General features: G+C 42.5%; 1 protein-coding gene across 1 annotated transcript in view; it reads left to right on the top strand.

Moving 5' to 3' along the window:
• The first annotated feature begins 824 nt into the window (after positions 1 to 824).
• Positions 825 to 14,230, top strand: part of ero1b (endoplasmic reticulum oxidoreductase 1 beta) — a 29,149-nt gene continuing 15,743 nt past the window's right edge. The window contains exons 1-6 of the mRNA XM_078282633.1: positions 825 to 973; positions 3,864 to 3,983; positions 7,924 to 8,007; positions 8,426 to 8,467; positions 12,111 to 12,193; positions 13,267 to 13,340. Coding sequence (XP_078138759.1) covers positions 899 to 973; positions 3,864 to 3,983; positions 7,924 to 8,007; positions 8,426 to 8,467; positions 12,111 to 12,193; positions 13,267 to 13,340 — 478 coding nt within the window. The 5' untranslated portion in view covers positions 825 to 898. The remainder of the gene's footprint in view (positions 974 to 3,863; positions 3,984 to 7,923; positions 8,008 to 8,425; positions 8,468 to 12,110; positions 12,194 to 13,266; positions 13,341 to 14,230) is intronic.

Here is a 14,230-nt window from a genome sequence, read left to right on the forward strand (position 1 = left end):
CTTAATTTGACGTCACCCGTGTATGTGTGATGCTAGCTAGCTGCAACAACTTAGCTCAAGAAAGAAGACTCTCCTGTCTCCCTCTGTTAAAATTACATTATTCACATACTGTAATGTTTTGCAGACATATGAAATAAACGCAACAGTCTGCGTATTTCTGCCTGAAACGTCAGATGTTATCAGTAAAAATAACATTGTGTTTTTTTATTGACAAAAACCCTTCAGTCCCTTCCAGTTTTGAGAAGAGGCTCAGCCGCGGAAGATGTGATCTAACCTTAACGTTACTTAATTTTTCATGTAATTCACCTGACTGCCACATTGTGCATATTACCAATTTCCCACATTTGACTTAGTCACTGAAGTAGACATGATACTTTGCTGTTGGATACTGCAACTACCAGCTGTGTGTTTACGTTAAAGTTTCGTTAGTTTGGGGTTTTCCAGCTGTCAACAATGACGAAAACGAGAGTAAAGAAAAACAGTTTCACACACACACACACACACACACACACACACACACGACACAGCACTGTGATTTTAAAGCGCTGCTGTTTCCCAGTAGCAAGTAGCGCGTGGTGTACTGTGATTGGCTGTAGCCGAGCTCCCGCCTCTTACCGCGTCACGGGACTTGTAGTCTTTCCCGCCGCGGCGACCAGAAGCTTCCAACGCTTTAAGAATGGACAGGGGACTACAAACGGTCCCGGCGGGGAGGGCGGGGCTTAGTTTGACAGCTGGTAGCTCTGGGGCGGAGTCCGGGCGGGCATGGCGTTTTGAAATGACAGCTCGGCTCCGCAGCAGCTGTCAGATCCACTGCCAGTGTTGGGACAGACAGCCACAAAGTTCACTCAAAGTTGTTTTAAATTAAGGAAACTTAGTCAAACTCGAGCCATCCACCGGCATGCTGAGAGGAACCTGCCTCCTGTTGATCGCTCACCTGCCCTTCCTCGCTTTCAGTGGATTGCTGTATTCAGAGGTCAGCTTTGGTTTAGTTTGTTTGTTTTTTGTATTTCTGTCTGTGAGGATTCTGCGCCAGATTTCTGACTTACTGCGATGCCAGTGAAAGCTGTTAAATTAAGGAAGTAAGAGAGGCCTAGCTTGTGTTTATGAATTCACTGGTTTGGTGATTTGGCAGATTGTAAAAGAGAGAGAATGATTTTCAGAGCAGGAAATTAACTTTTGTTTTTTGTTTTTCACCAAGTGGCCACAGTGACTAGCACAAAACTCACAAGTCACTTATCCTTATTTTAACAGCCAGCTAGCTTTTTTAATAGAAGAGGAATCTAAATGATGCCAATTAGATGTTTACATTAGATTAGGGCTTGAAATGATGGTTGATTACTTGCCAGTGTTGCTGGTAGAGTAAACTAGCTTATGATGCAAAGCCAAAAGTTTCTAGCTACAGGCTTGTGTTGATGCCTCACCTTAATGTTTATTAAAAATGTGTCTGGGGCACGATATGAAGTTCCTACATTCACATTTTAGTCCTTTAGTCATTCTTTAGGTCACGCACATCTGGCTGCACTTTACCCAAGCTGAACGAGTCGGGCCTAAACCTAAACGTGTTGCAGTTTCTGGGGTCGAGAGCTGAATTGTGTATGACCGGCGGCTCAGGTGACACCAGGTCTCTCCTCACAAAGCGCTGTGGATGTTTTATGCATGGAGGGTGCAGCCGCCGGCCGTCCGCCCGCTGGTTTCACGTTGTGGAAAGGGAAAGGAGGTGGAAGAGGAAGCTCGGCGGTCAGCAGCGAAGCAGCAGGTGGATCTGCGGATCGACACGTTGCTGAAACATGTTGTGTTGCAGTCGGTCGGTCGGTCAGGAAGTGGTCCGTTATCTGCCTCAGAAACACACTCGGCCTTTTCAGATTGGTCTGAGTGTTGCTGTAAGAGAAGAGGAAGCCGTTTGTTGACGTGTTGCTCTCTTTCTTTATCGCTCTTTCATCGTTTTTGAAGTTGGTGGGGCTTTTTTTCAGGTGGGGAACTAACTTTAAAGTGCACATTTCCCCAGCAAAACCAGCAGAACTTATTCTAAACCAGCTGGTGGTTACACGCTGAACAGCTAGTTGTTTCATATTTAGCCCTGAATGATGTCTCCCTAAGCATCACCTCAACTCGCTTTATCACGTATTTTGAATGCAATGTTACTGACAGTTCCTAAGTCTAGAACTCAGTTTGTGGGAATTAAGAGTTTCCTTTCAAAATAATAATCTTTATTTCTATTGCAGTTCTCAAAACAGAGTTACAAAGCGCTTTACAAAGGATTAAAGAAAAAACAATCAACAGCTAAAGCAATAAAAGTAAGGGAAGGAATATAAAGCAACACAAGAAGCATTAAAAGGAGTTAAAAAATAATTAATAAAAGTTAATTACAGGAAGGTAAGTCTATAAAAATGTGTTTTTAGAAGTGATTTCATGATGATGCAGATTTATCTGAGCAGAGGCAGGTCCTGATGGTAAAGGATCCAACTATAATCTATAATCTAATATGAATATAATGTGGACATTGTAGAGTGTAGCGTATACAAACACCAACTTGTCAAACTGTTTTACACCGGACGCCCGTATGACATGAAGAACTACAAACGTTTTGAAAACTTTAACAGAGGTTTTAAAATGTGACTTTTATTGAAATTGTGTTTGAATTCCATTTTGCATACACAGCATTTGGTGAAATTAAATTGCCAAATGTGACAGCTGTTTCGGGTGTTTTGTGTCCGGCAAACTTAAAAAAAACCCAACTCTTATCTTTAGTTAAGGTGCTCAACATAAAAGGCAGAGGTTTGTGCGACCTAATTAATAAACTGGGACAACTTGATAAATTAAGTGGGAAATAAGTTGAGCTAAGCCATCTTGTTCAGTTCCACTGGAGAGAGGCTGGACTAACTTGTTTCCAACTTAAAGTGTCAAATGTTAAAATGTCATTTACTGTGGAAGTCGAGTAAACTAAACTAGTTATTTTAAGTTGGGCGTGAATATCTTTACAGTGCAATAGGAACCTCTTGTTTTTAATCTAGATTTGGGAGAGCCAATAGGAGCCTCTTATTTTTAATCTAGATTTTGGAACAGCCAGTAGGAACCTGCCCAGTCACCTCAGGCTGATCCGGCTCATGTGGGCCTGAAGGTCTGACCCTCCCTGCCTGATCAGTCAACTCTTTAAACCCAGAGTCAAGATGCTAAACTCAGGGTGAGGTCAGCTTGTGTTTTTGTAGCTGCTGTGTGAGTTTGAGTTGAGAGACTTTTGACTGAGAGTCGCAGCAAAAGATAACATCCACCACTGGAAAAATGTGACCTCCACTGACAAAGTGATTTGCTGGCTAGACAATTAAAATACAGTGTGGAATATCATTTTAAGTTATGAACAATCCTAGAATACAACTGTACAGGTATAGTGGGATTTGAACAGTGGGATTTCATCTGTAGTTTTGAAATATTGAGCAGTGAACATCCTGTAACAATTACTGATAAAAACCCTTCCCTTGTCCATAGGGTTGGGTGATCAATATTCAATATTATGGTTTATCGTCTTTCAGTGGAATCATATGGTGATGATATGGTGATTTTGGGAAATCATGACACACAATTCTGCTGTCTGAACTGATGAGAACAAGTACATTTTATTTAAAAACTCTGACTAAATGAGGAATGGTAGGAATATTATTTGAAAATGTCAGTTTTGTTTGACATCACACCTAACATTACCATTGGGTTCAATGGGATGAACATTAATTTGATTATTTAACATAGAATTTTGCATACGCGAGCCATATCGTGATATATATAGATATTAAAAAAAAGTCCTTATGATCATCGTGATATTGATTTCAAGCACATCACCCAGCCCTACCTGTCCTCTGTGATCCCTCTAGTTGACGGGAGTCCTGGATGACTGTTTCTGTGACATCGAAAGCATCGACGTCTTCAACAACTACAAGATTTACCCGCACATCAAGAGGCTGACGGAGAGAGACTACTTCAGATACTACAGGGTAAGAGCAGACACCTGTCGACCAACAGTTACCAAGAGTATCGGGACTTCTGTCTGGCAGATTTGCACAGAATTAAATATGCGATTCAGGATCAATACAACCAGGATACGATGTGATCAATAAAAGTTCAGAGACAACAAAGTCTGACTGTGCAGAATTCTGTTTATTTCTGAGACTCAAATCTTTCTAGCGATGCCATTGGCTCGCTAGAATGTAAACAACAATTTAAAAATGTCATTACAAAGTGACAATAATATAATTTGGATGGAGAGCTTGTGAAACTGTGATGGTCAAGAGTCTCATTAGTGATTACTACAGTAGAATAACATGGAGCTGATATCACCATTCATGTTCCTGACAGCAGAATAACATGGAGCTGATATCACCATTCATGTTCCTGACAGCAGAATAACATGGAGCTGATATCACCATTCATGTTCCTGACAGCAGAATAACATGGAGCTGATATCACCATTCATGTTCCTGACAGCAGAATAACATGGAGCTGATATCACCATTCATGTTCCTGACACAACATACGGACTGACACTTTTGTGTATCGCGATATATTGTATATTGATATATCATCCCGTCCCTACTGCCGATGTCTTTACTGTTTCCTTTACAGTTTATTAGTTTCCTGTAGCGTTTTATAGTAAAGACCGGGTGCTTTGGCGAAAAAAAAACCCTTAAAAAAAATCCCAAACTCCATTTATTTGTTTGTTTTCATTGAGATCAAAGCGTCCAGCAGTGAAATCTGCCGTCCAAAGCAACATTGCAACGTTGGAATTTAGTTCATTTAGCAAGTAATACCTCAAATTATTTCCTTCATACTATTGTAAACCATGACTTTTTGCACTTCACTGCTATATTCATTAGCCTAGAAGTACGCAGATACGAATTTGAGTTTATTTACCGTTGTACAGACACAGCAGATAGAAAACAGTGTGTGTGTTTTATATTTAGGTGTTGTTGTTAGTCAGCCACCAACACCTTTACTGTCACATTTCCTGCAGGAAATCCTGAAAAGTAAACCATCTTGACAACAGGACCGAAGTTCCCTGATGTTCTTTAAAAAGTATTTTGACTTTGCGTTTTGTGCTGTCAATTATTTTGGAAGAATAAGTGTCACTCTTCTCAAACGTTGGAGATCTTTAGGACGATGCATCATGTATCTCCACATGTTGTCATTTAGTTTGTTTTACATAGACTTGATAGTTATGATGACAGCTGAGGATTTGAGTGGCTGCTGGTCGAAGCACTCTCTGCTTCAGAAGGGACGCTCCCAAATATTCAAATCCATGCTGATGTCAAACAAAAAGCGTCTAGGTAAATCCTGCGATTTGCACTTTGTTCCTTTCCCCATGCTGTTGTTTTTGTCACCAGGCCTGCTGTGTGTAGTTTCTCAAACTTCTGTACCTGGAGGAGCAAGCCTCATATTTAACATTTTAGCCGTTTATCTGATGTTTTCATACGGAGTTTCAATGAGTGAGCATTACAAGACACAAGGCCATTGTAAAACAGGAAGAATGACTGATGTGTTGGTGAAACACTTGAATCACTGTGAGCGAGTGTGCATTAAAGTCTAATTGAAGTACTGTGTATACACAAATAAGACATAGTTGTTGACTGTACATGCTGCAGCTCTGGTGCTGGTCCTGTGTACAGCTGTAATGTTAAACTGTGACTAGACCGTCCTTCTCTTTCTAACACTGACATTTGCATTCTCAGTCAGGCTTTGCTGCTGTGAGTTCCTCATTCACACCGCTATCACCCTCTGCACCAATAAAATGTTACTCATTTGCTTATTTCAGCTCGGGTGCAATTTAAAATGAAAGTGTGCTTGAGAGGCCCAAGAACATAAAGTTGTATCTGCTCTGCTCTGCTGTTAAAATTATAATCCGTGACATTTGCATATAAATAAATGTCAGTTTTGCTCCTCTCTGTCACCGACAACACCGATCCAACCTGTATCCACTTCATGAAGCTTCTCCACTGTCTGTTCTAAACAGCCGGTGTCTGGTAGCTCTTTCCTGGGGAAAAAATCCTCTGCCGCACAGGAAGTGATGCGTTTTACGTTTCCGGTTTGTTTGGAATCAACAGAAGAAGAAAAAGAACTGGGTAGTTAGCATGAGCAGCGATAGCCACCATGGCTGAACAGGCAAAGAAAAGAGAAACTCAAGCTGAAGCAACAGAAAGTCCAAGGAGACAAAATTAAAAAAAACGCCAAAGCAATGGCTGATGATTCCCACTTTAACAACCCAGATTGCTGGTGCTGCTGGTCAGTGAGAACGTGGCAGGCGGAGAGCGTGCCAGCGGGTCTTCCTGGCTGAATGAAAGACCTGCGTCTTCCTGATCCTCTCCAGAAGAGAAGAGGCTCTTAAGTCCTTACAACAATAACAAAGTCCAGTAACAAAAGCTCGTCACCCTGAAGTCAAAAAAGACTCTCCCTCCACAATGAACAGCAGCACTAATCCTGTGGAAAATGGAGCGGCAACACGATGACACTGAATGAATAGCAGCCTCTGCTGTGATAATCCGCACCGTGGAGTTTTCAGCCGGCGACCCGCTAACGAGCCGAACTCCTCGTTAGAGCTGACGGACGGTGTGAGCCGCCACCTGAGGCGGCCTCGTCTGCAGCGTGAGATTTCTCTGAGCTCGACTTTATCTAACGGACTCCAAACCCGGCAGGAGCTGCGCTGTCTCTCTTTGTTCACTGCTGCTTATGTAACCTGCCGGCCGCCTGCTGCCTGTGGGCTGTGGGGCTGGAGGCCGCTTCACACTGCAGGACTTCACGCTCAATTCCCAATCGCTGATTTTTTTTTTTTTGGATGACTGTTCATATGTGTTGTAGGATGTAACTCATATCTGACACCAATATGAACTGACAGCGATGTGCAGATATAGTAAAAGACGTCACATCCATTTTTGGTTTCCAGCCGTGTGTTTCTTTTGAGGCCGATATTTTCTCACCCATATCAACCGATACGATACAGATATGAATTGTTGTAAGAATCTTAGTGCAAATGCAGGTGTGAAACAGGTCAGTCTTTTCAGACAAGCCCTTCTTCAGATAATTCAGTGGTTTTTAAACAAAAGACCATGTTAGTTTTTTTTCTGTTGCTAAGTTGACAGTTGTATTAAGTGACTCACTCCTAGAAAAAATGGTCACAAAAATGCCAACTCCACGATCGGCCAAATATCGGCAGTAAAAATAGTATCGGATTGATACTGATATTTAAAGCTGATACGATACATATTGGTGCATTCCTATTTCCAATGTATTTCTGTTATGGTACGGGCTGAGATGAGAGTTGACTGAATTGAGGCATCTGCACAAAGTCAAGTCGTCTATTCATCTTTCTTTCCATTGTTGTCTCATGTCTGTTTAGGTTCATTTCAGTCACCCAGGTACTAAGATATCCAAAAAACTAAAAACAAAAGTCCAGTGGATTTTGTTTTTATTTTTTAGACACCGTTGTGTGTCGTCCTCCATGCTGCTCAGCCAGGCTGACCGGTGAATGATGTCAGAGTTTCCTCCGGTCACGGCAGCACGACAAACTCCAACTGGAGCGTTCAGATGCAAGTTGCATGTAGGTCACGTGCCTCGGGATCTGATTTGGTCCCACATATTATCCATATGGTTCAGATCAGAATTGGGGGAAAAATGCAACTCCATGCAGCTTTTTACTGTTCACACTGATTAGAAGACTAGTCTATCAGCCACACTGGTGGGTAAATTCATGAAATTCACCTGCTACTGGCACCATTTCACCAGATTAGCCAGAGTTTTGGACTAGAGTAGGAGTCCAAGTGATTGACAGTAACCTGCCACAGCAGCTGGTGGAGTGAACTGACTTCCAGCCGCAGACGGACATTTAGCAGCATTTGTCTTTCTGGTGTTAACGTCCACCCTGATCACCTTCCTGTCTTCCTCCAGGTGAACCTGAAGAGGCCTTGCCCCTTCTGGCCGGACGATGGACACTGTTCCATCAAAGACTGCCATGTGGAGCCCTGCCCAGAGGTCAGAGGTCAACTCCTCTTCTATCAGCCAAATCTGCTTCTAGTTGTCAACATACACATGGCATAACCCATCCCTGTTTGGTCTCTTGACTGTAGTATAATGTTGATTAACTGACTTAAATATTCATTTACTCTATTATAATGCTGATTGACTGACTTTAATATTGATTTTACTGTATGATAATACTGATTAACTGACTTCAATATAGATTTGACTGTGCTATAATGCTTATTAACTGACTTATTATAGGTATTACTGTAAAATAACACCAGTTAACTGGCTTACTGTATTATACTGCTGATTAACTTATTAAAATATACATGTTTTATAGTGCAGAACATTTTCAGATGTAATCTTTTGGGGTGTTTACTTGATGACTGATGTTTAGAATAATAATTTTTTTGTTGTTTTTTTACAGAGTAAGATCCCAGTGGGAATTAAATCTGGGAACTACAACAAGGTGAGACCGCTTGACTCATATTCAGCAGCGATTCTTTAAACTATTTTTCATACCTCCCTTTGTTAAATGGAAACACAGTTCATTATGCGGTACAGTAATGTAACAGTGGTCAAATCGGCAACTTTCTTTGACGCATTTTCCATTTAACTTCATCTAACATGACGGACTTGTCTGCCTCTTCTTCTGTGGTGTTCATACCAGTTAAGAACACATGAAGACGTAGCTGAATATGAGCATCAATCCAGACTTCATTTTGTTCTGCTAGGGCTTTCCAAGCATGAAGAACCGCGTCTGTCTCCTTCTACCCATAATCCCTTGTGTTTTGGGGTGGTTTCCTGTAGTAGGGTACTGAGACTCTCGGTGCCGTTATTTGGTGCCACCAGAGTTCAAAGGTCATCGTTCTCACCTGGACAAACCAGCTGAACTGAAGGAGGAAACACTGCAGAGTTTGAATAAACCTCTCAGAACACGCTGGGTGTTGAACGCAGCCTCGGAGTTAAAACAGAATGCTTTATCACTAAACGTCTCTGCATGTCTTGTCCCTGTTAATCTCTAGAGAACAGACTCCAGCTTGTTTGCTCAGTCGCTGCAGCTTGCTTAATGGAGTTTAGTACCAGCTGTGTTTGTTCCAGCACATTCAGCTGATACACACACACACACACACACAAACCCTAAAATCACCTAGCACTCAGCTTATCTTGTATGGTAGTCCATGTAGCAGACGGGGGGGTTGTGGGTCGCGGTTGTTTGCCAGCGAGCGCTCGGCCTCACGCCTGATGTTTGTCTTGTAACGAAGCAGAAGTGTTTGGACATCTGGACTCGTTCCGCTCAAGGTCGATTCCACTTTACCGGCAGTCAGCTGGGGAGCGAACGTTAGATCAAGTGGAGGGATTTAAGAAAACTGCACACCTCGGCAGTCTGTGCTGCACGTCCAAACAGAAAGAAAGATAAGTCACACACTCTTCTCTCAGGTGTGTGATTTTATTTACCGCTGCTTCAGCACAAAAACTTTCATCAAGGTGTGACGGGTGTGCGCTGCTTTATTTCATTATTTCTATTTTAGAAGGAGGGGAAAAAAAAAGAAAAAGAAGACTTCAGTGTAACGGCTCCATGCAGCAAACCTCGCATTAGTTTCTTAGCTTTCTGTCCGTGTCATCGCACATCATCATGAGTGTGACGTGCTAATAAATACGCTGGATTCCAAAGTGTTTTTTTCACTTGGACTAAATCAGGTTGATGTTGTTGCAAATATATTTCATGGACCAACTGCCTTCTAACCAAGTAATCGATGAGTCATTGGTATTGATCAATAACCCTATCAGTCCCTGCAGATGCATTGTGGTCTGTCTGTGCTGTGGGACAGTAAAAGTTTTATCTATTGCCCCTTTAATTTGTTGAATGCATCACTCTCTGATGGAAGTTGATTCATGTTAAATGAGAGCGTCTGTTCCCGCTGCATCGCTCTGTGGAAGATGCATTGCGTTGCGAGGCAGGTGGTGCATGATAATGTCTGTGGAAGCTCAAACAAATACAATTTTTTTTACTTTTTTTTTGTGCTGAAAACATTTAATCAGTAAATCGAAGTTGCAAGAACAAGAGGAAGTTGTAATGGCCCGGTTAGTCTGATGTCAGCACTTCACATCCTGTAGAGCTCAGCAGTTTACAGCAACATCAGCAGCATCACAGACTGAGTGAGATTCTGCTGCTGGTTTGATAACACCGGGGATGTTACATCACATCCTGTGGACTGGAACTCTCACCCTTCCCCCCCCGCTTTCCCATAACATTCAAGCCTGGTTTGTACGCGAGCGCTCCCTCAGTAGCACGAGGAAGAGTTACATCACTTCCTGTGTACCGGCTTCGTTGGCCAGCAGGCTGCTAGTTTAGCCAAAAGCCTTTAGGTGTTGAAGTGTGAGTTTTAAAGGCGTCGGTGTTGTCGGACCAGTCGGCGCTCTGTTGTGATCTGCAGTCTGAGGCTCTGTTGGCTCTGAATAAAGGTGATGACGCATCCTGCAGGTTGGACAGGGAGCCGACTGTAGGAGCTGTGCCACATCATCAGTCGGTGTGCTGCTGGATACAGCAGGACAGGAAACTCACTGTTTTGTCCAGTGGCCACACACACTGCTGCATCCCAACATTTACCACTTTCACTACAGTTTTGGAATAGAACAGGACTCCAGATGGCGTCTGGTTACCTGTACAGGACTCTTGCACAGATCTGGAAAAGTATGGAAAATGATTTTCTTAATGTCCAGCTTTGAAAAGGTGTGGAAATTAGAAGAAAGCTGTGATTAAAAGTATGGTGAATAAGCCCACTTTCACATTTTTGGAAGTGGAGTGGCGAGTTTGGCAAGTTGTGCATAGGCAACTTGAAATTATCTTTTTTTTCTAAGATCGTTCTCTCTAAATACAGGAGTTGGTTGTCCAAGGACCCAGCTACAGACAAAAGGGCGTTTTGTAATTTTTTTAAGAAATCGTTTGAGTCGATTGGGCTCAGCGTCGACCAAAACTTCTATCCCCATGCACTTATGAAGTCTGGAAGATTAGGTCTGGGGAAAAAAGTCTAGAATTTTGAAATGGTAAATGTGCAAAACCCTGGCTGTACAGTAGACTAACTTACCAGACGCTGCCACTATTTTACCACAGATTCCTACACAGGTCTGGAAAGTCTGGATATGTATGGCAACAGTAATTTCTAGGTCTTGATAAGTTTTATACTCCTGTCATCTCACATATTCTGATATTAGTTGTGGCAAGAGTTAGTAGAGACTATCAGCATAAATCATAATGAACACCGAACTCTTCAAATCAAGATATCAAAAGTCTGGAAAAAGTATGGAAACTGGAGCTGTAGAAACTCAAACTAGATGTTTATAATGGAAAAGGACTCAAATGATGGAGGTTCAGCTGGACCTGCTGGACTTACCAGCCACAGGCGAAATACAATATACTGGCATGTGGCTGGTGGTCATTTTCTCTAAATCTAGCTTAGAAACCCTAATTGGACCGGCATTTTATGCCAAATTAATGACAATTTTCCTGGAATGAGGAAACAGACGAATTGTTAGACCGTCAGCTCTGCGTTTTAGAAATGACACAACAGGTTTTTTAATCGTTTCATGAGAGGAAACTTCCCACTCCGGTCGGACCAGCAGAGGCGCTCCTCGTCTGACTCGTCACCTCAGGTCCCGCTCTCCTCCTGAATCACAACCCCTCTCCTGTATCTGTCTTTCTCCTCTGCTCGCTCTGACATACTCTGATCTTTTAGGGAAAATCTCCCCTTTGCTCTTATTCCCCTTTTTCCTAGCTCTCCTCATCTCTGATCATTTTAAAGTCACAGAAATATCGTCAGGGCAGAACAGCTCTGAAGTGAAGATTATTCTTCTGTTGCAGCTCTTGATAAGAGCGTCAGCTAAATTACTAAAACGGGAAATTGTAAAGACTCTTCCTGCCCCGCAGCACAAACAGACCATAATATATCTGCAGATAAGGGTTATTAATACCAATGACTCACTTTTTTCTGACCTTTAGTCTGTTTTGGAATAAAAACTCTCCACTCGTTGGGAGTTTGAACACTCTCCCGATGCTGATTGAGGTTATTACTTTCACTAAAAGTCCGTCTCTGTCTGCCTCCATGCTCCAGTACTCCCAGGCAGCAAATACGATTTCGGACATGACTGACTGCGAACAGGCGAAGGAACTGGGAGCCATCAACAGCACTCTGAGGTGAGACCGCAGACCTCCACTTCCCTGTTTTCTCCGACACTTTCACTCTTCGAACCTGCCAGAATGCAAATGCTTTGAAAATGCAAAAGAGACCGCAAATGAGACGGCTGCTCTGGTGGAGCAGTGAACCTGCCGCCGGCCAGGTAAAACATTAACCGACATGTGACTGGAGGCTGCTGGTAGTTCCCACCCTGTCGCACTGTAAAGAGCTGTAATTACAGAACTACGGGGTTCCCGCTGCTCATGGGAATACCGGGAATACTGGGAAATATCATGGGATTTTGAGAGGTTGTATTCCAGACAGGGAAAGGCAGGGAATATCAGAGAATTTTACAAATGGGTCGCTTTACAGGAATACAGCAGAATGTATTTTCCAATTTTTTTTTTTTTTCACGTTTGTTGCATTAGATGGTTTTCAGCCCAACTGCAGTAGAAACCAGAGTGAAAAACAACATTACAAACCAGGAAGGAAGAGAGTTTTAGGTTCCATCTCTCCAACTCTCCGATTTAGTTTATGGAAAGTCATGGAAAAGTCGTGTAACTTCACATCAGGACCACGGTGGGAACCCTAAAATATATATCCAGTGTCATCGGCTAGGACTGTTTCTGCTCTGACCTGCAGTCTGTCCACCTGTATTTATCAGTGGACATTTCTCTTTACATGAGCTGCTGCACATTTTTGGAGACATTTCTGTACATATGTTACTTCCATCTGTGAATCTGGTAAAATGTAAATAGCCAACGAAGTGCATTTGCACTCATGGGCTTCATATCCCTTAACTATTCATTTCCTGCTGTCTTTTTTTCTTATTCTGCCTGTTTGCAGTTCCTCAACTTTCATTAGCTCTTTTCCGTCAGAAATCGGCTGGTTTAGCAGCTTTGTTTCTATATTTTAGTTGTCGAATTTGGCTTCCTGAAACCTGCAGACACCAATAGGAATGGCACAGTAGCTTCATGAAGACTCTCCATCTTCAGCACGTTTCATTTATCATATTATTATGCTGTTCTTCCCTGCTGCAGTGACCCAGTTTCCCCCGTGGGATGAGTAAAGTTGGTGTTGTGTTGTGTTGCAGTAACCAGAGTAAAGAGGCGTTCGCTGACTGGGCGCGGCACGACGACGCTCAGGACCACTTCTGTGAGCTGGACGGTGAGTTCTCATTCTGCCTCGGTCGTCTGTTAAAGAGCAAATCAACGCTAAATCACAGAAGTCTCTCACACGCTCTGTATGGGCTGCAGCTTTAAAGCGTGTTGCGCTCCTGGCCACGCCCCGATCAGTGATGTCACAGCAGGTGTTCCGCCTTTGACAGCTGATGTAACACACCTGCTTTAACACTTAAGATTTGTTTTTGTTAGATTCATTGTATCAAATTGTCTTTTGCTGATCTTGTTGAAACCTTCATTCATCCAGGGAAGGTTTAGCAGGCACACAAGCTGTTTTTCACACTTTTAAATCACTTTCCAGTAGAACCCCGGTCTGAAGGAAGTCGAGGTTCAGTCGCTTCAGTCGGCTCAACTGCAGCAGCTGGGTGTTCAGTTCCTTGTTACTGAAGCATTTCTCATTCACTCCCAGATTTCCCAGCCTGTCCGGGGATTTGAACCGACGACCTTCGGGCCTCAAACCTGCTTTTCTAAACTAATAATAATAAACTTTATTTATATAGCATTTGTCAAAAACAACATTACAAAGTGCTTTACAGAAGAGTGAAAACAGGTTTAAAACCATACATAGATAGATAAGAAACTAGAAAATAGATTAAAAAAAATTGCTTAATAAAGAACCAGAACATTATTAACAGAACCTTTTATAAAATGGCTTTTCCATAAAAAAAAGAACTTTTTCAGAAGTGTTTAAAAAGAAGACACCGATTCCCCTAACCTACGCGCCTCCGGCAGACCACTTTGACCACAAAAGCACGCAGTTACCTTTCGTTTTTAGCCTGGACCTTGGGACTGCTGTGTGTGTAGCATGTAACACTGTTCTCAGTCCAGCTCAGTGTGTTTATCCTCTGCCTGTGTGTGTGTGTGTGTGTGTGTGTA

This window comes from Centroberyx gerrardi, chromosome 3 (genome assembly GCF_048128805.1).
Source record: "Centroberyx gerrardi isolate f3 chromosome 3, fCenGer3.hap1.cur.20231027, whole genome shotgun sequence".
In the NCBI taxonomy this organism is placed as follows: domain Eukaryota; kingdom Metazoa; phylum Chordata; class Actinopteri; order Beryciformes; family Berycidae; genus Centroberyx; species Centroberyx gerrardi.